Source organism: Xiphophorus maculatus, chromosome 17 (genome assembly GCF_002775205.1).
Source record: "Xiphophorus maculatus strain JP 163 A chromosome 17, X_maculatus-5.0-male, whole genome shotgun sequence".
Classification (NCBI taxonomy): Eukaryota; Metazoa; Chordata; class Actinopteri; order Cyprinodontiformes; family Poeciliidae; genus Xiphophorus; species Xiphophorus maculatus.
The window spans coordinates 20,484,267-20,510,439 of record NC_036459.1 but is presented as its reverse complement, the minus strand read 5'-3'; the positions used below and the strand labels follow the sequence as shown (position 1 = coordinate 20,510,439).

At 38.2% G+C, this 26,173-nt stretch overlaps 2 protein-coding genes across 3 annotated transcripts in view; both read right to left on the bottom strand.

Annotated features, from left to right (window-relative positions):
- The window catches only part of LOC102221355 (serine/threonine-protein phosphatase 6 regulatory subunit 2-like), a 48,529-nt gene extending 24,070 nt beyond the window's left edge, over nucleotides 1–24,459 (bottom strand). Inside the window, exons 1-8 of the mRNA XM_005814427.3 lie at nucleotides 24,053–24,459; nucleotides 8,057–8,226; nucleotides 7,550–7,804; nucleotides 3,291–3,477; nucleotides 3,064–3,201; nucleotides 2,927–2,992; nucleotides 2,711–2,823; nucleotides 2,190–2,303 (exon numbers count right to left, since the gene is read on the bottom strand). Of these exons, the coding sequence (XP_005814484.1) occupies nucleotides 2,190–2,303; nucleotides 2,711–2,823; nucleotides 2,927–2,992; nucleotides 3,064–3,201; nucleotides 3,291–3,477; nucleotides 7,550–7,776 (845 nt within the window). The 5' untranslated portion in view covers nucleotides 7,777–7,804; nucleotides 8,057–8,226; nucleotides 24,053–24,459. The remainder of the gene's footprint in view (nucleotides 1–2,189; nucleotides 2,304–2,710; nucleotides 2,824–2,926; nucleotides 2,993–3,063; nucleotides 3,202–3,290; nucleotides 3,478–7,549; nucleotides 7,805–8,056; nucleotides 8,227–24,052) is intronic.
- Nucleotides 24,460–25,415: 956 nt separating this feature from the next.
- Nucleotides 25,416–26,173, bottom strand: part of recql (RecQ like helicase) — a 29,957-nt gene continuing 29,199 nt past the window's right edge. For both annotated transcript variants that reach the window (XM_023349998.1, XM_023349997.1), the window contains exon 17: nucleotides 25,416–25,548. The gene's annotated coding sequence lies outside the window, so the exon portion shown is untranslated. The remainder of the gene's footprint in view (nucleotides 25,549–26,173) is intronic.

The window sequence follows — 26,173 nt, the reverse complement described above, 5'->3', positions numbered from 1 at the left end:
TATTTGCCGCATGTCTTCCCGTCCTCTCCTTCCCCCTTTCTTGTCAGCCTACTTTCATATAAGGGACACTAGAGCCCACAAAAGACCCCCTGGAGAGGTAAAAAATAAATAAATAAAAAATATGACAGCCCTGGGCGTCTAGACTGATGCACATATCAGTCTAGACGCCCAGGGCAGACGGTCACTCCTCCCCTGAATGGGAGTTCAAACTGAACGCAGGGTTTTTTTCAGTTCAAATTGCCAACCTGACACAGTGGCGGGTGAGTTGCTCAAATTCACATGCCACTTCATATTTTTACCCGCATTTGGCCAATGGGGGGTGCTAGTTTCCACCCCGGATCTTAGTGCTGTCAATCATGATTGTGTACACACTGCACAGTTTTCCTGGAACAGTAAGTTATTTCTCTGGCATTAGTACATTAGGCAGCAAGTACATTAAGGAGATTGACAGCCCTAAGGCCTTCCTTCTGGATCTGATTGGTCGTTTTTGACCAATCAGTATTTCTGCAGACGGCAATAGTAACACTGGGAAAAGGCAGAGATCGATTTTTTCACAAATTATCCATCTCATATTACACTGTCATGACATGGTGACAGTTTTAACAAATATGTAAAAAATATATATATATTTTTTATAAAAGTTATATATTGCAGTTTTAAAAGTGCATGAATTTCAGCTTGAAGGCATTAAACTGGACTTTAAATTTTGCACCGTGTAATCTAACGTGTGAGATATAGTAAATAATTCTCTTCCTTTTAACATTCAACTGGTAAAATGTCTAATCCTGACAGCTGAGTAATAGAGCAGAATTTCAAAGACATAGTGGGCTCAATACTTCAGCTGGTCAAGTCTGGTTTGGTAGCATAAAAGGCAGTGGTGGGCCGTCAGGGCCTGCAAGGCCTTCTCTGCTGGCCTAAAAATATCTGAATCACAGACTGATGTTAATTATATTTTGTCCATGAATACGTATTAAATAAATCCAAATGGTCTGTCCGCTTCCTTTCATTGCTAACCCCCTGGTTGCGCTGCTTCCAGACGTGTATTTTCATATTTAAGCATTTAACCAATCACATTTCAGCCACTATTTGTTGCCAGGGTCAAAGAAATCTGCCTGGAGGCCTTCACAATCAGTTCTGCGGGCCCTGTAGCATAAAATAAATGTTGATCAAACTGTTGCTTCAACCAATCAGATTTTGAGTTGGCAACACCACAGCCCTCTAGCAGGCGTACGGAAACGTCAGCGTATTCACACGCTCTGATTGGATAGTCAAAGAGTGTACTAGCCAGAGCTAGCAAACTGCATCTGTAGCGAGCTGCACAAGCAAAGATATTGTTGTGTTGATTTAATAGCTGTTTTGTCAACCCACAATGGGTGAAGGAGGAGAAGAAATGGATTTGGTTGGAGATTTACTGTCAAAGCCATTTTCAAGGCGGACTTTTCAAGAAAAGCTGGACATTGTTAAGCAAGGTCGGGCAACTCCGAAGCTAGCGAGCCTGTCACAACCGGGAAAAGGATTTGTCCACCACTTTCAGTCTACTAACTACGAGCGGTACTCCTGGCTCACAGGCTCCGAGGAATGCTGCAAATTGTATTGCTGGGAGTGCTTGTTATTTGCCACTGATCGACATGGTGTTTGGAGCCACATTGGATTTGTAAATTTGACTTGCCTAACCAAGGCAGCAACGAGGCATCAAAGCACTGCTGGACACTTACAAGCAACGGTGCTTTCCAAAACTTTTGGGGAAACCAGAGTGGATCTACAGCTGAGCGAGCAAGTGCGCAGGGAAACGGAGCTCCACAACAAAAAGGTGAAGAAAAATAGGGAAATCTTAAAAAGACTGATAGACTGTGTCATTTTTTTTTGGGCAAGCAGGAACTTTAATAGAAAGGAGGATAGATTTTGTGTACAATCAGGATTTTTGGTGAGTAAAACGTTGCTATATTCCTAAATAGTATTGCAATTTTATCAGGTTATTTTTTATGCTTTTTTTATGTGTGTCGCAGCTGTACCTGCAGTAGATTTTTTATAGCCTTAAAATAGTTATTGAGGGTTGGATTGATTCAGACGGAGCACTACTGAAGGCCTAGGGGTGAAATACACGGCCCGCCACTGATAAAAGGGTATCACTAAACGTGAGGTGAATAATCATCTCATGGCTGCTTGATGGGAAAAGACATGGTACTCACCCAGACCTTCTGGTCTCCAATAAGGTAAGTAGCACTTGAGTTCCATTAACAATGGAGGCCTCACTCTTCTCCCCCTCAAACATATTCTTGAGAAGCCCTGTTACAGTTTCCTGCCTGGAAAACACGGAAGTAAAAGGCTAAAAAAAAAGCAAGCATACAAGCACAAGTCTTCCATCGGTTCCTGTAGCATAAGGAACTATTCCGATGTAAATACATAAGAATTATCTAAAGAAAAATTACTGTTCAACGGGCTTTGCTAAGAGAATTAACTTGACCCTTCCTTTTACATCTGTAGCCTCTGAATAAGTATACCTTAAACATGCTTTTAAAAATGACACTAAAAAGGATTCAAGACACACAGAGAGATATGTTCCAAGTATTTTTTGTTTTATGATTCCTGGGAATAATCATACCCAGAATTTTTCCTTTATATCTGGAGATCAGTATTGACATAGTTAGGTTTGTTTGTGTTTGCAATGGCTGATTTTGTTCTATGAAACTAACAGTCATTCAAAACTTACGACTCCAGTACAGTCAATAGTGGGTCACACTCCACATTATCAGGCATCTGATTGGCCTGATCTCGACTAAGGCGGATGATATCACAAAGTGTCTGGGACGCATTTGATTGTCTCTGAAAATAAAAACAATTTATTCATTTCAGAGAGGAATGTTTCAGTTAATACTAAAGTACTAAGTGGTAGTAAAACTGAGTAGGTCCGGCTGAGATGACATACTTCTTCATCATTGCCAGTATGAATAAGTTCTATGAGTCTCTGTACCAGCTTTTCCTCATTTAGCCACTGGAAAAGGACAAAATGCTGTCAAAAATTGTTCTGAAGACTTGTAAAAGCAAGCGTTTTTGGTAACTTACATGAAGCACTTCCTGCCTTAAAGGCGCAGGTTCCACACAACTGATAAGGCGAAGAAGCAGGTCCATCATGGCAGAGGCATCAATGTGTTTAAGCACCAAACCAATAAAGCCTTCCTTTTTCTTTAAAAATGTGATAACCTGAAAAAACATAATGAAAAATTATTAGAATTTTCGTGGTGACCAAAAAAATCGATTCTAAGCTGAATTCTTAGATTTTTTTAATGAACCTGTTCTGTTTTCCTGGCAATCAGATTGCCAATGGTTTTACTGAAGAAGCTGGCGAGTAAAGGATTAAGGGGCGGCTCGTTATCCAGGAATTTGTAGAGCGTCTCAAGGAGAGATTCATCCCCACCAAGCTTATCATTTATAATGGACACATCTGAGGTCAGGAGCTCACAAGCTATATTTGGAAACCTTCCAAGACAAAATCATGACAGTCAGAATACTTGTTTGTACAACAAAAACATAACAGAATTGAAGTATTTTCTTGTAATAAATTATATCAAATATTACATAGAAAAGGAAATTGCAAAAAAGTCAACTGATTTCAGAAATGAAATTCAAAGAGGGAAAATCATTTTATACAGATTAGTTGCTAATTTATTTCAAGTGTTTATTTCTAAAGAACAGAAGCTTATGGATGACCAGCACTGGCGCCAACCAGAGGCACTATTCTCTGAACTATTCTTCTGGTCAGTAGAAGAATAGTGCAGTTAACCAGGTCTGGTTAACTAAGTCCATTGTAATTGGTCTGATTAGGGACAATGATAAGCGGACGGACAAACATGAGTAGGATCAGTTCATTTACTGGAGCAGTCAGAACTGTCTGGGGTGTGACCCGCTCCAAACTGTGGCAATGATGTTAATTTCTGGAGAACTCCCCACACACAGCTCCTAGGTCTCCCTTATATATACATATAAGCCTGGCGAGAATTTGATTTCTGTAGCTGATGAAGCTGATTAGATTGTGCATGCCACCTTTCACTCAAACTGGACAATTTGGAAGGTGTTCTTGCAGAGAAGTTTCACCTGTATTGATATTTATATTAATCCACGAATCATTTTTGACAGAGAATACTGCAGCAAGGTAGGCGTCAAGTTTAAAAGCCACAGCGTTTGCTCTGCTTGCACAGGCTCAAGGTAGAATGATATATCTTTATGAACAAAGAATTATGAATGCTGTATGCATTTACACATGCTCGCCTAGCGCTTGGCTATGTGTCTTCACTTGATAAAGTTTGTATGTGTTCCCCAGTGTGCCAGTGCATTAGGGACTATTGTGCTTGCCTCGTAGTCATGCAGCAAGTTATTTATTGTGACACCATGATGCTTAAAAATGCAACATATCAAATGTCCACTGAACTTCTGCATTGCTCAAGTCCGACAGAGATAGTGTGACCGGGACCTGTAACACGTGAACAAGCGCAACAGGGTCCGTTGCTGACAATGTCATTTAACTTGTCCCATAAATCCATGGCAGTATGGATTTATGTATATGTATGTATGTATATAAGTATACGTAAGTATGTATATAATGTACAGTGTTTGTTGTCATCAACTGTGTGTATAACGTGTTTCGTGTGCAGAGGAGCGATCATAAACCGCATAGAACAGATTCTATGCTGTTTATAGAATCTGTATAATTCTATACAGATTTATACAAATTTATACAGGCAGTTTTCTTGGCTCATTGCAGGGGGCACTAATGATCCCAGACATTGGTCTTGTGACTCTCCATCTGCAGTAAATAAGTGAAGTGCAGCAATAGATTTATTGTTTTCGCCTCTCTTCCGACATTAACGTGGATGATTACATTTCTATACTTAAATATTTTAAGTGCATCACTTATTAAAAATAGCAAAATAAACATTAAGCCTAAAACCATACTATTGCAACAGACAGAATGTTCTGTACTTTGTGTGGTAAATATTTGAGTGGTTTTTAGTGTTGAAATAAAGTGGCATTGTCAGTTGCTATGGCAACAAGTCTGCATGTAGGTTGGCCAATACAGAGAGCAAGACAGAAATAGTTTTGTGAGTTGTACTTCAACGGGTTTTCCCTTTGCTGTGGAGCATAGCACTAAATTAATAATATCAACATTTCCAAGTGTTATTGAGTTAACGGAATTATTCTACTGTGGCAGCGCGGCTATGGCATGTGAAAGTATAGTCTTTTTGACTATGAATCATGTGATAACTATGCATGTATACATGTCATGGACATATATAAACATGCCCACGTAAACTGTTCAGAATAAAAATACATCATGTAAATATCCCAATTTGAATATTCTGATTGGATTCAACTCCATCAGAATGAAATTATTTTCAGAATGAAAGGGTGGTTTAAGCTGATTGATAATCCGAACAGTGTGGATCATGTTATTCTGATTGTAGCAAACTGACCTAACTATGCATGTGTGCACCATGTTAACATGATGCACCCATGCATTCAGTGGACAGACACTATGGAAGGGAAGAAAACCTCAATCAAGGAGTGCAGTAACATTTCAAACGTTGTTAGAACCTGGCGCTGGTCCATTCTGGGTGCTCAGAAGTCACAGAACAACTCTGCGCATCTCAGTCTCTCTATTCTGAATAAAGCCTGGGGCATGCAAATGCACATCTTGATCAGATTAAATAGTACATTGTAATTTGTTTTTTTCAATCCAATCAAGGAATTTTAAACACATCTATGGTCAACAGGAGGCTGAGAGACAGCCGAGCAAACAATACAGCCAAACTGAAGGCAACTATTAAAGCAACCCAAGCTTCCATTACTCCTCAAGCTCATCTCTCTCATTCCATGCAGCATTGATTCCATAATTTATGCAAAAACATGAACTGACCAAATATGCAAGTGCTATGCAGCTAGGCCTGTCACAATAGCAGATTTTGCTCAACGATTAATTGTCTCAAAAATTATTGCGATAAACGATAATATTGTTTGAAGACCTTTTTACACTGATTTAATGGAAATGACTTAATAATGCATGCGATTTCCTGCCAAAGATAGATACACTTTATTTTCAAAAGAACACTTAACACTTGAGCTGATAAACAAAATAAACAAAACAACCAAAAACAAAAATAAAATGGATTCTCAGTCTCCATTAACAAAAAACTCACTTGAAAAAAACCCACTAAACACCATAAAGCCAAAGTGGAAATAAATACTGCATTCAACCAAAAGAGTGCAGATTATGAAGTCTGTATATTATGCTGCCCTTCAGTAATAATTAGATTTAAATAAAGAAGACGGGCACATCCCACTACCTGATGCAATAGTTCACACTACACGATTTTTTGATCCTATTGTTCCCCTTACAACAATCTTAGGATGTTGGTCTTTCTAAGATTGTGTGGTGTGTTAAGGTAGATTGTTGGTGCTGCTCTGATCCAAATCAGGGTTTTTCCCGACTGGGAGAGTTAACAACACCTGTTGAATGTGACAGGTAGCCAATCAGAAAGCCCGGATTCTCCTCTGTGTTTTCTGAGGGGAAATTACAGAGGGGAATCCCAAACAGCTGACATGGCAACCTGAAGTCCAGCAGACATTGGAGATGATATGTGGAAACAACATTAATTCAACATGCAAAGAATATAGAAATGACATGGAGAGGAGTTGGAGCGAAATTGCTACCGCAGTTGATAAACCCGATAACTTTTCAGCTGTTCTTTGTTAACGTGACGTAAATAGGTTCTAATGATTTTCATTCAGTCAGGACTTTACGCTGACACTAGTCACATGCATTGCAGGTAGATTGTAGTAAAGCATTGATTAATACCTGGTTTTGAAATTAGTTCACTGGACTTGTAGCAATTATTTTGTGCCCATTGTTGGACACGACACGGCAGGACCGAACCCGATCGAACCGTTATACCTAGGATTTCTGTCGAGTAATGTTTGGTCTGTCAGGTTTTGAAAATGGGCCGACAGCTCGTGTGCGCTGGGCATTACACTAAGTAAAATGAGGAAGGGAGGGGTCAGTGGAGAGCACTGGAGTTGAGCCTTTTTTCATTCGATGTCATCAACAGAAAGAGAAAAGGGCCGGAAGAGACGATAATGCCGATAATTAAAATGACGTCAATAGTTTTAATTTATCGTACGATTAATTGATTTACCGTTTATCGCGACAGGCCTATATGCAGCAAATTAACAAACTTTCTTAGCAGGCTGACATTTCTGAGTTAAAACGGCTTTCTGGAGGGGCTAATCATCTTTTTTGAGAGACTGAATTTTGGGTTTTATTAGTTACCCTTAATCCAAAATCGACAAAAATAAATGTTTAACATATATATATATTGAACTACATTACAGAATTAAATGAATTTTCTCTTCTTTTTACCATCAGGCTTATATTCTAATTACCAGTCTCTTTTCTACCCTTCCTTGCAGCCTGCATGACGTTCCAAAAAGAATATAGTGCTTTTATATAGTGCCCATCGATAAATTTTTCCCCTGAACCATTATCAGTAGGTCTCACTTGAAGCGGCTTCTCTCCTCCAGGTCAGCAGGGGGCTCTGTGGTGATGAGGTTGACTAGCTCTTGCATGCAGTGGTCCTGAGAGAGGAAGAGAAGCAACCGTCTGTTTTGGGCCTTGCACTCCTGCAGGACATCATCTTCCTCCATCAGCTCTCTTAAGGTCACGTCTTCTTTGTCCAGCAACTGGTCGATGTGGGAGGTGGTGTGTAGGTCAAACTTCCAAAACATGTTGGCCGCTGGAGTGGGGAGCGTAGGCCTGGAAAAAAAGAAATCAAATAAAAAGCAGTGAACCCCTGGATGCTTCATGGAAACGGTAATCAGGAACAATGAGCATCTTTATGATCATGTTATATGATTAAAAGCATGATAAAAAATATTAAACAAATGTAGAAAATAATTCTGTGCATTTCATCACAATATAATACAATCCTGTTGCAAATAAATGCAATCATTATCATTTCTACAACTGCAACAGGCCAGAAGTGCCCTGTTAAGAGCTCACACACACCAGTGGATGAAATCTGGATCTCTTTAATCAGACCTCCCCCACGGGCAGGCAGGCATTTGAGTTTATGCAGACAACAGAGTGTGTGGTGAGGTGTTGCATTTATCAGCATGGGTCTTTTCTTAAAACACAGGCCTCTTTAGGAGATGACACACTGTGACGCTCACCATAACCTGCAAAAGACCAAAAAATATATTTTAGCACAGTATTCATAAGAGATTTTATATCTGCAAACAAAAGGACATTAACAGATTTAACCATTGCTAGCTCATGATGTGGTCACTCTTTATTTATAATCTCAAAATTGGTAAAGTGGGATGTGAGGTTATTTGCTTTAGCCCCATTATTTGAAAAGAATAATAGGGAAAGAATGCACCAATAAACAGGCAGAGATCAAAAATTGTACATGAAATGTATCAAAACTAAGAACTTCCATCATTTTCAATCTATGGAAGCTTCAACCAACAATTGCTGGGTTTCAGACACGTGACCTGGACGACGCGCGAAATTGAAGTGGATTTCTCCGGTTCAAAACAAAGCAAAATTGATCACGAGTATACTAATGCCCTAAATAGGCTGAAAGAGACAAGGCATCTCAGAAAAAATACGCATATTTAGGATATGATTCATGTTATCGGTAAAAAAAGACTTCTCTTATAATCTTGAGGATTTACCAGGTGTCGAGGCGATCCATATAACTATATGGAGCTGCAGAGCTCATATTATACGACGAGCTAGGAGAAAGTTTTCAAAAGCATGGAGAATACAATCATTTAGTTTCAAGTTGGGTCAAGCATTTAGGATCAAAAGAAGCATTAAATGGCTGTTGACTTGTTTATGCAGGGTGAGTAATGAATTGTGCTATTTTAAGTAATTAGTATATGACAACGATGCTATCGCTAACAACGAACTAACCTATGTTATTTCTATGAGCTTAGATCTCCTGGTAAATAATTTATTTACCTTTTATAAACCCAAATTTATGCTGGAGTTGTACATTAATGTTGAATCGTTGTAGGATGCTGGATTCAGGTCCAATGTAGGTCAATCATTCACAGCAATCTACAGAAACCCCATGTTAGCGTCTGGCCACGAATATAGTTCCCGGCCACAAGCTAACCATGTGGCGGAATAGTCACAGCTCACTGTGATTGCATGGGTGGGTAGGTTATATTTAATTTAATTAGCTTTTTTTTTTAACATGAAAGTCACATTGAATAAACATTATATTTTCTGTCAGTGACTTGGTACTGAATTAGCTGGTAACGAAATTAGCACTGTGAGGACTACCAAGCTAGGGTGTAAAAATAATATATCTTACCTTACATATGAATGCTTCTCTTTCTAAATAACTGTCCAATAAAATATCTGAAAATATTAGAAAGTAGGTGCTGCAAACTCTGGCATTGTTAGTTTTCACACCGCCTGTTTTTAGCGGTAGATTGTTAATCCACTTTTCTCCTTTTTTTTGGTAAGTTTTTTAAAATTAACTCCCTTGTGACCAACTACCTTCGAAACACAAAAATAACATTTATCTTTCTGTCTATTAGAACGGTTGGAACAACTGTACAGGACACAGACTTTAGGCATTTTGATGATGGATCAACAGAAACAAATGGGCTGCATTTACTTCCTGCCCTCCATCTGCATTTGGTGACGTTGGTGCTACGTCATCTGAAACCCAGCAAGAAGCACAGATTAATATTTTTTGGGGTTTAGTAAAAATATAACAATGATGCCAAGAGATATATGACACAAATGGGGATAATCTTGTAATTCCTCCCTTTTCTAGTAGATTATAACTTTTTAAAGGGACCACATCACAATTTTTCTACATACATTGTTTTTTGGTAGACCAAACTGAACATTTTCAATTAGTCAAAAGATTATACTGTCATGTTGTTGAATGATTGTGGATACAAAAAAATGCAGAACAGTGGTGAGGTGGAATAGATGATGAAAAGGTAGTTAATGAAAATGATGAGCAACAAAAAAAAAAACTTACAAAAAAATCCACACTGAGCTTGAGCAGAAAGCAAACACAATGTAAACAAAAAATAACTAGATAACATATTCAGATACGAGGTATGCAGAGAGGAACAGGAAGCAATGGAGAAGTGAAGGGAGGAACCAGCAAGGAGTTTAAATACTGGGAGGTTGGATGCTGAACAAAAGACCTGAGCTCATAAACCAACAGGTTGCAGGAAAGCAACCCAAAATGGTCGCCTTCCTGTACATTTTAGGCCATACCTCCAAGAGACCTTGGAGGTATGGTCTCTTGGAGGTATGGCCTACACCTTTCACCAGTACTACCTGATGGAAGGTGTACTCGGAGAACTACCCTGGTTCCTGTAGAGCAGTCTTTCTCAAATTATGGTCCCCGGACCAATGGTGGTCCGCAGGCGCCCCTAAAAAGGCGCACCGAAAAATGTACAAAACTGAACCACTGATGTCTGGATGCCTAGATCCAGGGAGGCCAATGCCATCACCTTACACCTACCTTGTGGACTGCAATTAAATCTCTTGGACTAACTCTCAACATACATGCCTAAGAAAACAAACTTAAAGTACTCTGTCTCACTGCAATCAACTTATGTTTGTCACCTTGAATATTTAAGTTGTTCATGTGTTTTCTTTTGGTTTTGATTGGTGTGTTGTGCATTTGTGAGTTACTTGTCTGTGTCTCTTTTGAAATATATAAAAAAAATAAACAGATTTTTGGAAACTTGCTCAACTGTTTCTCTGAGCAAAAGGCTCGACTGTTAATAATGGAAGTAAAACCAAAGGAGGAAATAAAAGTGCTTCCTCCTTTTTCTTTGACCTTTGCTTCTCTATGAGAAGGACGGGTTTCTGCACACATGGCAACAGCAGAGCTAGCAGCATCCATCTGGCATACATTTACAGAATACACAAGAGCAATAAAAACCCACTGAGAACTCCCTGTGTACTCTGCACAAAAGCAAACGCTTGACTTTACATCCAAAACAGAAGTCATCAGAGGCTGCTTCAATAATAGCAATAATAAAGAGGACCAGTGGCACCTAAAAGGCCCAAACGTATGTGGATATTTAGAGCCAAAGAAAACATTACTTAGCAAAGTAAAAAGCATTAACATAAAGGGAAACTTCCATTTACATGTGAAAACTCTTCTTAACTTTTAAACTTTCTTCCAAGAGTTTTGTCAGTTAGCATAATTAAGCTAACTAAAAAGGTAACACTGCTGGTTACATCTTGCCTTTGCAACCATATTTTGAAGTTAGACATTTAAAAATAAAGGAAGATTTACATTTTGATTCCATTCTTTTACTCAAGAAATTCCTATGGCTTATTTTTCAGAGTTTGGGTGGCGTGTTCTTAACTATAGCTACAGTATGTTTCCTTCAACTGTCATGCAAATTTAAGCAAACTTTTAAAATGTCACAAAAAGAAAAGAAAATATGATTTAGGCATGTTTGCATCAACTGGTTGGGAGCAAATTGTTCATGTTGGCATTATCATTAGGCTGATTTACTAATAACAGATTTTTGCAGAGTAATTTATAATAGCGCTAATTCACGCTATAGGTTACTGTAATTGCAACAGATTGTATCAATGCAACATTTGAGAGGCTACCATATATCAGTTGCTATGCATTGTAAAATTGCAAGCCTATAAGGTCTGTGACTTTCACTTTAAATGTGTTCACAGGATTTGGGTACCTGACCATGCACCTGACCATACACCATTTCACTGTAGAGTGAAATATATCAGTCAGCTACAATTGGGCCCATGGAACAGGAAATGTTCCCAAGCACAGCAGCACCCTGCAGTTGCTGAGCCCCACTTATTCCACTTTTGTAGATTTTGTTGTTTCATTTAAGACATTTTTGGAAATTCAAATACTTAACTGCCAAGAGAAATGAACTGAAATTAAATTTTTAAGTCAATGGGCAAGAATTAGTTTGTTTACAATTTTAAAATAGAAGTAGGATGGCACAAAATGGCAATGTAGAGAATAAATTCAAGATGAAGGGCACTTAATGATTGAGTTAAACTCCAGTGCAAAGCTTAAAGAAAATGTTGTGGTAGGCTCATATGGCATTGTGAAAAATTAGAATGTGTCAAAGATCTACCAAAGCAGAGAGAGGGTGGGATCAGCTTTACAGTAACATTAACGTTCTATGGCATCACTCAGACACATCAGGTTTGTTTTGCTCCTTCAGTTCCATGTACTATTGTTTATGTAGCAGGAGTGAAATTGTTTCTGATCTGAATGATTATCTTGTAAAGACCTAGAATTTAAATTTAGGATTACATTTTTAAAAGATAATTAACAATAATTAATAATACTGAGTGGTTTTTGGGAATGCCCATCAGACGATGGGTATTCTGCATCAACCAAATCATCTCAGATGGGTTACCTCAGGCCCAAGTAAAAAGAAGTAAAAGTTGATTTTTAAACAACCAAAAAGAATAAAAGTGTAGCTGTACTTTGGAATTGTTAACTGCATAAGGAAGGCTTTTTGAAGATTTTTTTATTCTCATTGCATGCTTAAGGAAACCACAACATTCATCTTCTTTAGCAGCTATATAGCTATGTAAGTAAACATTTAGTGTGTGAGACTTCAGAGTGGCCTGATTTGTCTGTTTACCTTATTATCTGGCTGTCAGAGTACCACTGTATCTGGGGTTTGATTACACTTGGAAAAACTGCCCAAATAATAATATGAGGAAGGGGGTGGGAGGAGTTTCCCTGATCATTTATAGCGATACTAACACAAACCTTTAAAATATGAGATTTAATTTAACAAGTACTGTGAACTTTAAGTAACATATTTGGTTGCATTATTTGTGGGTTGGAACATCAGAATTATTCCTGACGAGTACAAAAAACATAATTCAATAAAAAAGACATTCTGAATGTTGAGAGTAATCAACATGTAAAACATATTACAACTGCTAATGTATTCATTTACACTGAAGTTCAAATAACTAATTTGATTACAATAATATAATCATGACAATTTTCATACAGTCAAAATACACATGGTTAGACAATTCAGTTTGAGAGAACTGAATTGTTCAGTTCTCTCTCTAAACCCTGTCCGTTTCAGAGAGCAGGGTTAACAAGCCTTGAATAGAAGGCAGATGTTCTGAAAAAACCTACCCAGTTCTGTAGTTTTCAGTTTCAGAACAGGAGATATCAACTAACTCAGTTCTGAGTAGGCCTATCACGATAGCAAATTTTGCTGAACGATTAATTGTCTCAAAAATTATTGCGATAAACGATAATATTGTTTGAAGACCTTTTTACACTGATTTAATGGAAATGATGTAATAATGCATGCGATTTCCTGCCAAAGATAGATACACATTATTTTCAAAGGAATATTTAACACTGGAAATGATAAACAAAATAAACAAAACAACCAAAAACAAAGATAAAATGGGTTTTCAGTCTCCATTAACAAAAAACGCACTTGAAAAAAAAACTAAACACCATAAAGCCAAAGTGGAAATAAATACTGCATTCAATCAAAAGAGTGTAGATCATGAAGTCTGTGTACTATATTGCCCTTCAGTAATAATTAGATTTAAATAGAGAAAATGGGCACATTGACTACCTGATGCAATAGTTCACATTACATCCTATTTTTCCTCTTACAACAATCTTAGAACGTTGGTCTTTCTAAAATTGTGGTGTTACCGATCCAAATCAGGGGTGTTCCCCGACTGGGAGCTTAACGCGACCTGTTGAATGTGACAGATAGCCAATCAGAAAGCACGGATTCTCCTCCGTGTTTTCTGAGGGGAGATTACGTCGGGGAATCCTTAACAGCTGACACAGCGCAACCCGAAGTCCAGCGGACATCGGAGATAATATGTGAAAACAACATTAATGTTTATTCAACATGCAAACAATATAGAAATGATGGGGTGCGGGGGGGTGGTGCACCAGCCTTTTTTGTTTTTTTTGTTTTGTATTTGTTTTATGTGAGATAATTTTCAGAAAATCAATAAAAAATTTGAATTACAAAAAAAAAAAAAAAGAATATAGAAATGACAAGAGGAGGAGTTGGAGCCAAATTGCTACCGCAGTTGATAAACCCGGTAACTTTTCAGCTGTTCTTTGTTAACGTGACGTAAATAGGTTCTAATGATTTTCATTCAGTCAGAACTGACACTAGCCACATGCATTGCAGGTAGATTGTAGTAAAGCATTGATTAATGCCCGGTTTTAAAATTAGTTAACTGAACTTGTAGCCATTATTTTGTGCCCATTGTTGGACACCACACGGCAGGAACGAACCTGATCGAACTGTTATACTTAGGATTTCTGTCGGCTAATGTGTGGTCTCAGGTTTTAAAAATGGGCCGACAGCTTTAAGATCGTGTAGTGTGCGCTGGGCTTTACACTAAGGAAATGAGGAAGGGGGGAGTCTATGGAGAGCACCGGAGTTGAGCCCTTTTTCATTCAGTGTCATTAACAGAAAGAGAAAAGGGCCGGATGAGACGATAATGCCGATAATTAAAATAATGTCGATAGTTTTAATTTATCGTGCGATTAATTGATTTATCGTTTATCGCGACAGGCCTGGTTTTGAGTCAAGTTACCTCTGATTTAAGGGTGTGTGCAAGACAGTATAGAAGAAGCCCTCATCAGTGAAACGCAGACAATGTGACTCATCATAAAAGTGTGCACCAATGGAATTAGAAATTTTAATGACATCTTACTGAGAATATCAACGCATGTTTGACAAATGAATAAATAAATATGGCATTACTGCTGCAAAATAGTGAGTTAGCATGGCAGAGAACAAGTCAATGTATGAGTGTGATTTAGTAATATTCTTGATGCTACAGTTATTTAACGTCCAAAAAAAAAAGGAGTCTGCGCAAAACATTAATATACAGTGAACCCTTGCTATTTCGTGGTTCACCTTTTGCGGTCTCGCTGCTTCGTGGATTTGCATCGTGCATTGTGTTCTGCATTCTGATTGGCTAAACAGTCTCTCCACTTCTTCTCTACCTGTGTGTCAATAACTTTGCGGGAAATATGTACACGTACGTAAAACAGCTTGACAAATTTAAGTTAGCAAATTCTCTTGCAATTTCAAGTTTCTGTAAAACCCATAATGTCGACAAAACGTTCTGCACTGACAAAGGCACTTGCGGTCGGGCCCAAAAGGCAGAGGAAAATGCTCACTGTCGCAGAAAAAGTTACACTTCTGGACATGCTAAAGGAAGATAGAAGCTATGCGGCTGTAGGTCGCCATCACGGAATTAATGAATCTTCCCTTAGTTACATAAAGAAGGAGGAAAATAACATAAGGACGACAGCAGCAATAAGTTTTAATAAGGATGCAAAAAGGGTTGCAACTGTCCACAACAAGATCATGGTAAGGATGGAGTCTGCATTAGATTTGCAGATTAATGACTGCAGAACTCATTAAGAAGGCACATCAGTGCTTCTTCTTCATGAGGACCCTGAGGAAGAGTCATCTGTCCTCAGAGATCCTCACGAACTTCTACCGCTGCACCATTGAGAGCATCCTCACCAACTGTATTACAGCTTGGTAGGGGAACTGCTCTGTCTCCGACCGGTAGGCGCTGCAGAGGGTGGTGAAAACTGCCCAGTATATCGCTGGGGCACAGCTCCCTGCCATCAAGGACATCTACAGGAAGCGGTGTTTGAAAAGGGCCAGGAAAATCATAAAGGACTCCGCTCACCCAGCACTAGGCCTGTCGCGATAAACGATAAATCAATTAATGGTACCATAAATTAAAACTATCAACGTCATTTCAATTATCGGCATTATCGTCTCTTCCGTGCTTTTTCTCTTTCTGTTGATGACACCGAATGAAAAAAGGATCAACTCCGGTGCTCTCCACTGACCCTCCTTCCTCATTTCCTTAGTGTAATGCCCAGCGCACACTACACGATCTTAGAGCTGTCGGCAGATTGTCGGCCCATTTTCAAAACCTGACAGATCACACATTAGCCGACAGAAATCCTAGGTATAACGATTCGGTCGGGTTCGTTCCTGCCGTGTGGTGTCCAACAATGGGCACAAAATAATGGCTACAAGTCCAGTGAACTAATTTTAAAACCAGGCATTAATCAATGCTTTACTACAATCTACCTGCAATGCATGTGACTAGTGTCAGCGTAAAGTCCTGACTGAATGAAAATCATTAGAACCTATTTACGTCTAACAAAGAACAGCTGAAAAGTTACCGGGTTTATCAACTGCGGTAGCAATTTGGCTCCATCTCCTCCCCTTGTCATTTCTATATTATTTGCATGTTGAATAAACATTAATGTTGTTTCCACATATCATCTCCAATGTCCGCTGGACTTCGGGTTGCGCTGTGTCAGCTGTTTGGGATTCCCCGACGTAATTTCCCCTCAGAAAGCGCGGAGGAGAATCCGCTGATTGGCTGCCTGTCACATTCAACAGGCTGCGTTAACGATCCCAGTCGGGGAAAAATCCCTGATTTAGATCGGAGCGGCAACAACGACCTACAGTAACACGCCACACAATCTTAGAAAGACCAATGTTCTAAGATTGTTGTAAGGGGAAAAATAGGAGCAAAAAATCATGTAGTGTGAACTATTGCATCAGGTAGTCGATGTGCCCATCTTCTCTATTTAAATCTAATTATTACTGAAGGGCAACATAATATACAGACTTCATAATCTGCAGTCTTTAGGTTGAATGCAGTATTTATTTCCACTTTGGCTTTATGTTGTTTAGTTTTTATCAAGTACATTTTTTGTTAATGGAGACTGAGAATCCATTTTGTTTTTGATTGTTTTGTTTATTAGTTCCAGTGTTAAATATTCTTTTGAAAATAAAGTGCATCTATCTTTGGCAGGAAATCGCATGCATTATTACGTCATTTCCATTACATCAGTGTAAAAAGGTCTTCAAACAATATTATCGTTTATCGCAATAATTTTTTGAGACAATTAATCGCTCAGCAAAATTTGCTATCGTGACAGGCCTACCCAGCACACACACTCTTTTCCCTCCTGCCCTCTGGGAGGCGTTACAGAAGCCTACGGACCAGAACCACCAGGCACTGGAACAGCGCCTTTCCCACAGCTGTCACGCTTTTGAACGTCTCCTGACATTAAACATAAACTATAAGGACTGTACTCCCCTATCCTCTCATACAACAATAACACATGGACTATCCTCGCACACACACACATCACGGACTGTTTTCTTCACACACACATACAACCGGTAAATTTTATCTGCCATTATTTATCTTGTATCATATTATATACATATATAATCCATTCCCTAACATTCTTGTATAATCTGTATATTCTGTATAATCTGTGCATACAGCTCCCATATTTATATTTATACACAATATCTATATCTCTTTGCTATAACCCCTTATAGTCCATACATACATAGTCTTGTACATCTGTAAATAAATATTTATATCTAGCAGAGCACTTCTGGATAGATGCAAACTACATCTCGTTGCTTGTACTTGTGACAGTGCAATGACAATAAAGTTGAATTCTTTTCTATTCTAAGGAGAGGTTCATGCACGGCTCATTTTGTGTAACAGTAAAGAAAAAAAAAAAAACATATACCGTATTTTCCGCACTATCAGGCGCACCTGAAAACCTTCAATTTTCTCAAAAGCCGAGAGTGCGTCTTATAATCCGGTGCTGCTCATATATGGACCAATATTGAGCCACAACAGGTCTCGCAACTACGGTAAGCAGTCGCCGACTTCATTTTCCCCCCGTAGAAGAAGAAGCGCGCAGTGTACGCATGGTTTCGTGTAAAGACCTCAAAATGGCTCCTATTAAGAGACACGCTTATGACACAGATTTTAAGCTCAAGGCGATCAGTCACGCAGTAGAACACGGGAATAGAGCAGCAGCGAGAGAATTTAACATGAACAAATCAATGGTGCGGAAGTGGATATATATTGTGATTGCACTAACGTTTGATTTAGCGTAACAGTATCAGACTGTTTTTTACGTGTTTATTGAATCGAGGAAAAGTTCCCCTCCACTATATGTTATACCTTGCTGTTGTTAAAAGATAAACTGTGTCACAAAAATACCACATCACTTACTTTACCTCGGGGAAAAAATTAAAATAGCTGTTTATTCGTTTGGGGAATGAATGGAGTTTTCAGAACGCTGGTTTGTAATCTATTAATAAAGTTTGACTGACCTATCTGACTGTTTTGTTGACATTCCCTTTAGCGCAGTTCCAGCTAATGGATGCATAACGTAACCCCAGCCTCTACTGTAGTGTCTATTCTATGCGCCTTATAATGCGGTGCGCCTTATATATGAAAAAAGTTTTAAAATAGCCCATTAATTGAAGGTGCGCCTATAAACCTATGTCTTAAATTTGAAAGACAAATATTTTACTTATCCCTAAAGAAGGGTTCAGTGAATGTGCATATGAAACTGGTGGGTTCGGTACCTCTAAAAAGGTTAAGAACCACTGATCTACACATAAGCCTGCCACGATAACAAATTTTGCTGAGAATTAATTGTCTCAAAAATTATTGCTATAAATGATAATATTGTTTGAAGACCTTTTTAAACTGATTTAATGGAAATGACGTAATAACGCATGCGATTTCCTGCCAAAGATAGATACACATTCGTTTTCAAAACAACACTTAACACTGGAACTGATAAACAAAATAAACAAAACAACCAAAAACAAAAATAAAACAGATTCTCAGTCTCCATTAACCTCCTGAGACCCTGCATCCTCATATGAGGACATTACATTTTTGTAAACACAGATGTAAGTAATAACATTGATTGAATGGTCTTATCGTCACACAGATAGACCCAATGTCCTCGTCAGAGGACATTGGGTTTTGAGATAACCACTTATTGTAGAAAGCTGAAATTTCATTTTTAGGCCAATTGGGTCCTTATGATCCCAAATGACAAGGAGAAATGTATATGCAAAAACAGACCCATTGTCCTCATATGAGGGCATTGGTTTTGACATAGTTCAAGAGCACATAGAAAGCTAAAATTTAATTTCAACTAAAATTAGGTCATACTAATCCCAAATAGTAAGGAGACATAAAAAATGCACATCAAACAAAAGCCCGGGTCTCAGGAGGTTAAAAACTAAACAACATACAGCCAAAGTGGAAATAAATACTGCATTCAACCAAAAGAGTGCAGATTATGAAGTCTGTATACTATGTTGCCCTATAGTAATAATTAGATTTAAATAGAGAAAATGGGCACATCCAACTACATGATGCAATAGCTCACACTACACGATTTTTTTGCCCAGATTTTCCCCTTAAGACAATCTTAGAACATTGGTCTTTCTAAGATTGTGTGGTGTGTTATGGTAGATAGTCCCTCTGATCCAAATCAGGGGTTTTCCCCGACTGGGAGCCTTACAAGCAGCCTGTTGAATGTGACATGGAGCCAATCAGAAAGCAGAGATGCTTTCTGATTGGCTTTCTGAGGGGAAATTACGGAGGGGGATTCCCAAACAGCTGACACAACCCGATGATACATGGGAATAACATTAATGTTTATTCAACATGCAAAGAATACAGAAATGACAAGGGGAGGAGTTGGAGCAAAATTGCTACCGCAGTTGATAAACCCGGTAACTTTTCAGCTGTTCTTCGTTAACGTGATGTAAACGAAGAACGTCACGTTCTTCGAATGAATGTTCAGTCATTCAGTCAGGACTGACACTAGCCACATGCATTGCAGGTAGATTGTAGTAAAGCATTGATTAATGCCTGGTTTTAAAATTAGTTCACTGGACTTGTAGCCATTATTTTGTGCCCATTATTGGACACCACACGGCAGGATCGAACCCGATTGAACCGTTATATCTAGGATTTCTGTCGGCTAATGTGTGGTCTGTCAGGTTTTGAAAATGGGCCGACAGCTCTAAGACTGTGTAGGGTGCGCTGGGCATTACACTGAGAAAATGAGGAAGGGAGGGTCAGTGGAGAGCACCAGAGTTGATCCTTTTTTTCCCCCATTCAGTGTCATCAACAGAAAGAGAAAAAGGCCGGAAGAGACGATAATGCCGATAATTAAAATGACGTCGATAGTTTTAATTTATCGTATGATTAATTGATTTATTGTTCATCGCGACAGGTCTATCTACACACAAATCTGGGAGCTCCCGAAGCATGAAATGAGTCTCAAAAATACTCGTGCACTCGTAACAGGATCTGTGCGTAAATGCAGTTTTGTGTGTGTCTACCATGTGACTTCTGCGTACTTTTTCAACATTTGTAGGCGTAGGAGAAGGTTTATTTTTAAGGTTTACAAATCCAGTATTACACACGCACAGATATTTTTACACACGCACAAATACTTTTACACACACACAGATATTTTGAGACTATTTTCACTCCATATCTACCTGCTCATTAAACAGTTACCTTGTCATTGGACCAGACAACAGGAGCAACTCTGATGGAATCCAAAGACATTAACGAAAAAAAACACAGCTCATAGCAAAAAGCAGCAGCAGCTAGTGGAGAGAATGAGCAGTCACTACAGCAAGAATGAACCAATCAGTGGCTAAGAACTACAGATCTCAGGGTTTCAGAGACTGCGGTGTAACTCTTCTATAAATGCAAATGCAAAGACACCAAAACCCGAACCCTTGTGCCATGCAGTGTAAAAATGCCCAGGGACATATCTAAAACTTGCAAGTTTTCGGCCCTCAAGGACCAGAATTGGACATCTGGTCAAAAAGGCAAATGGACTGAACGTATTTAGTGCTTCTCTACTCATATTGACAACTAGTCTCATTCACATACTCACACATCAATACGCAGATCAACTTGGGGTTAAGGTACTTGTTTTAAGCCACTTTAACATGTGGTTGGGGAGAAAGCTGGAATCAAACCCGTATTTTTCTGATTGCTGTTCGTGCTGAGGCACAGCTAACCCACAGTTTATTGTAAGCTACTGTGGTTATATTACTATATTAAAGAATAGACTTAGACTTGTACTTTATTGATCCTTTGGGAAGACTCCCTCAGGAAATTGAAGTTACCAGCAGCTCCCAGGCAAAAAACAAAGATAACACACAGTAAGCAAAAGTGCAAAAGAATACAAAATACAAATTAAATACTAAGGTACACACCAAATGTGAGTAACCAAAACCTTAAATTATGCAAGAAAAACCTTAAATTATGCAAGAAACAAGGAATAAGAATATAGAATATAAGTAAATATAAATACAACACAAAAAAATATAAGAATTTGGCAGATAGATTGATCAGTAGGCCTGTCACGATAGCAAATTTTGCTGAGCGATTAATTGTCTCAAAAAATTATTGCGATAAACGATAATATTGTCTGAAGACCTTTTTACACTGATTTAATAGAAATGACGTAATAATGCATGTGATTTCCTGCCAAAGATAGATACACTTTATTTTCAAAAGAATATTTAACACTGGAGCTGATAAACTAAATAAACAAAACAACCCAAAACAAAATGGATTCTCAGTCTCCATTAACAAAAAATGTACTTGATAAAAACTAAACAACATAAAGCCAAAGTGGAAATAAATACTGCATTCAACCAAAAGAGTGCAGATTATGAAGTCTGTATACTATGTTGCCCTTCAGTAATAATTAGATTTAAATAGAGAAGATGGGCACATCGACTACCTGATGCAATAATTCACACTACATGATTTTTTGCTCCTATTTTTCCCCATACAACAATCTTAGACCTTTGGTCTTCCTAAGGTTGTGTGGTGTGTTACGGTAGATCCTCGTTGCCGCTCCGATCTAAATCAGGGGTTTTTCCCCGACTGGGAGCTTTAACTCAGCCTGTTGAATGTGACAGGCAGCCAATCAGAAAGCGCGGATTCTCCTCCGTGTTTTCTGAGGGGAAATTACGTCGGGGAATCCCAAACAGCTGACACGGCGCAACCCGAAGTCCAGCGGACGTGGAAACAACATTAATGTTTATTCAACATGCAAAGAATATAGAAATGACAAGAGGAGGAGTTGGAGCGAAATTGCTACCGCAGTTGATAAACCCGGTAACTTTTCAGCTGTTCTTCGTTAACGTGACGTAAATAGGTTATAATGATTTTCATTCAGTCAGGACTTTACGCTGACACTAGCCACATGCATTGCAGGTAGATTGTAGTAATGCATTGATTAATACCTGGTTTTAAAATTAGTTAACTGGACTTGTAGCCATTATTTTGTGCCCATTGTTGGACACCACACGGCAGGAACGAACCCGATCAAACCGTTATACCAAGGATTTTTTCATTCGGTGTCATTAACAGAAAGAGAAAAAGAGACGATAATGCCGATAATTGAAATGACGTCAATAGTTTTAATTTATCGTACGATTAATCGATTTATCGTTTATCGCGACAGGCCTATTGATCAGTGATATCGTATTGCACTATGTGGTTTGACCTGAATAGCTATCAGGAGAAGGTTGTTTGGAGTGTTTGTGGGTTGACCAGGGATCTTAATTAGTGATTCGATAGGCTAAAGATCACAATTAGACAGTTTACTCTTTATCCGCTCTGATATGTGACCAGCAGGTTGTGTACTGAAAAATGTGGGGAAATCAGTTTTATGCATCAATGGCATAATCTCATAATTTCTTCGTTTTCTGTTAGATTAAAATCTATGTCTTCTATTAAAGTTCCTAAAGTATGCTTGCTTTCTTTTGTTACAGTTCTTAGAAAACAAAAATCCAAATTAGCAGGTAAGACATAAAAAAAAAATAGAAAAGAAAAACACAAAAACCAAAAATTTGTATCAAACAGAAATAGGCTGACTGGTGCACCTCTAGTAATAATCTATCAAATTCCATATGCAATAGCTGACCGAAAAGGGACATGGATCAAAATAATTTAAAACAGAGTAATACTTACCTTCAATATTACAGTTTTAGAAAATAATATACAATAAATGTGAACATTAGAAAACATTCTACATTCATCTTCACAATTAGATACTAATGACACACAGTACATGTATTATTTTGTTACCAATACACATACCCAGTAGTACACAAGTAGAACATACATATGTTTAGATGATCAACACGGAGGTGCATGGAATGACAATGGGGTTCACTAACCTGGTGGTATATAAAATCTATATAGTAATGTTTCTGTGCAGTGAATGACAAAAATGTATATTTACCTTTCAGGATATTTTGTGACAAGAGAGGGTGTCACTTTAACTATAGGTTTAAATAAAACCAATAAATAAGCAGAGGTAAGGTAAAAAACTAAATGTAAAATCACCTTGCTTAGCCTCTGGCATGAAATGCACATCAACTGACTTGGTGTAGGAGCTCAGATTTCTGTTTACTTCAAACCAAGTGAGGCACCGGTAGCAGACAGCACCAGATGAAAATCAATTAACCCCAATCTCAAAACAATAATCCTAAATCAACCCCGCGGACTGAACTTTCGCTTGAGAAAGCCAATGTTTACTTTATTCCTGTACACGATCAAAAAAAAGCTGAGTTCGTTCTGGTCTCAGCCGAGTCAGACCGTGTGCAAAAACACCACAAAACAAACGTCTCCCTATTGGTTTTCACATTAGTGGCAATACACCAAAGAAAAAAAAGTCAAACCATTATGATCTGAATCACTGCAATAGGAAAATCTACCACACTCAACAGCAGCAACTTTACCAGTCCAACAAAACTTAGCTATTATGTTATGTTACATAGCAACAATTGATCTCAACACCTGAACAGACTTTTCAAGAAAATCTGACCTACTGAGCAATATCATCAGCCTATTAACAATATTAATGCCCTTTCTAAGGCGAATAATCAACCCCGTCTTAACCAGTTCCTCATTCTTCTGATCAGCATGTACGCTAACTAGCCACTGACTGTTGAGCGAAGTTAGCAAACTTAGCTTCCGAACTTAGATTCAACTTTGTCGTTACCGTACCAGTCTGGCATTCGTTGGTTAACTACGTTAAATGAAGATGTTTATGCACAGACTTACCTTTGGCTTAAAGTCCAGTGTTGTTCCGTACTTCTCTGTTAAACTTTAGTGGGTTTTATCCATAAGCAGTGTTCTAGGTCACAAGCTATCCAGCTAATTGTTAGCTAGCAGAACTGGCTAGCATTCGTTAGCCTCTGAGTGGTTTGTTTTGAAAATGGTTCAGTCTGAGACAGCACAGGGCTAACATGAACTAGATCAACTTAGCTAACGTTAGTCAAATATAGATTTAGAATCAATTAAATCCTCAACTTTTACGCATTAATAGCTCCTTTGCATTAACAGTAATACGTATTATTGCATATGTACAAGGTATGATTTGGACTCACTAAAGATATTTAACGCGCGGCTAAGTTTAGCAAGCAAGGCAGGAAAAACTCAAGTCATAAATTTCGAATCAAAATGGCGACGTGGTCATGACGAGAGCGCGCAACAGACGAGAACGTGCATTGAATATACACTAGTGGCGAGTCTGGTTTCTGAGACTTATGAAGAGAATATATTTATATAATAACACATATCCCATAACTGTATCACAGCGACAGTAAATATTAGAGTTCAGGTGGAAATCCAGATTTAGAACTTATATACATATGTAAAAAATTCCAAATGAAAATGATAACTGTTGAGAAATGTGTTCCTAATGTGTTTCACCGAAAAGGCCATCAAAGAAAACATTTCTTATTGAGTGGGATAAGAAATAAGACAACTTATTCAGTGGGATTATCTTATCCTTCTGAAGGTTTCCTCAGAGATGTTATGCCTAAAACTACATTTTTTAATCTATGAAAAATGCTTCAACTTTTATAAAGAAATATTGTCAGTGGAAGACAGTTTTCTTAAATCTTTTATTACATCAATGAAAATTTCATTAAAAAAAAAAACTCAGTGAAATGTGACAGGATGATAGGATACAAATCAAATTGGAAACTAAAGAAACAATAAGCCTAAAGTTACAGAAGCTGTGTAGTCTTCATGGATATTGAGATGCCAAATTAAATGTGATTCTATTCTCAGAAGAGAAGGTGAAAGAGTTTGTTCCTATGACAGCATTGATTTACTCTTTAAGCAAGAAACTCAAGTGAACTGCTTTACTTTAGTGAAACCTGGGAGGGAGAGCTGGACACAGTGAGGACAGGGCTGTATCTGAAAATTCTGACCTGCTGCTCTGATTTTTTCACATTGTTTTCTCCTTGCCCTTAAAGAGCTAGCTGAGTTTGGCTTGGAAAAAGATATAATTTGATTAAGCTTTGTTCTGTCACTTACATCTACAATAATTTCTATAGCGACGCTGTGGGACATGAATGACCTCCTCTTATCCTTCTTCCGCTCCCTGTCTGTGAGCAGGCTGCTTTTGTGCTCCCTCTAGCTTTCTGGATTGTTTTAGCTCTTGTTTCCTCAGCTTCAGTTTTTTTTGTGGGGACGTCTGTTCTTAATGGCAGGGGGATCAGGGCTCACACAGACCTCTTTTCCTCATCGACGTCAGTAGCTGATTTGTCCTGTATCAGTGAAATATAGACAATTAGCAACAATAAAGGGCTCAATGTGGAAAAAAGCATTAAAAACAGAAAATAATACAGATCACTTTCATTCAGAGTTTTCTAAAGCATCAAGCAGCAATGGTAGGTTTCACAAGTGTAGTTACTGAGCACATACTGACCAGTTTATGATGATGGGATGAAATGTTAGTGACATATGACATATGATACAGGAAATAAATATTAGGCTTGTACGATGATGACTCATAAGTTGGAATGAGAAAAAAAAATCTTTCTTTACATCTATAATTTCATAATTCCTAAATTTAATGATTAACTTCTTTTCAAAATTCCCAGTACTTATTGAAATATTTGCTTCCTTCAACTTCACCATTATGCCCCGTTCTGTCCTATTGAAATGTTGGATGCATGAAAAGTCCTGGGGCAGTGTCGCATATTATTTCGGTGTTCCAGCTGTTGTTTTTTGGGGGTTTTTTAACCGGTGTTCTAACTTTCTGTGCTATCCGTGAATCTGCCCTACCTTGCGGTAATGTGCATGCACACATCAATGCTACGTCACATACTGTTTACTCATTTCTTATCAATATATTCTATCTGTAGAAGTTTCGTTTCATCCATTTTATTT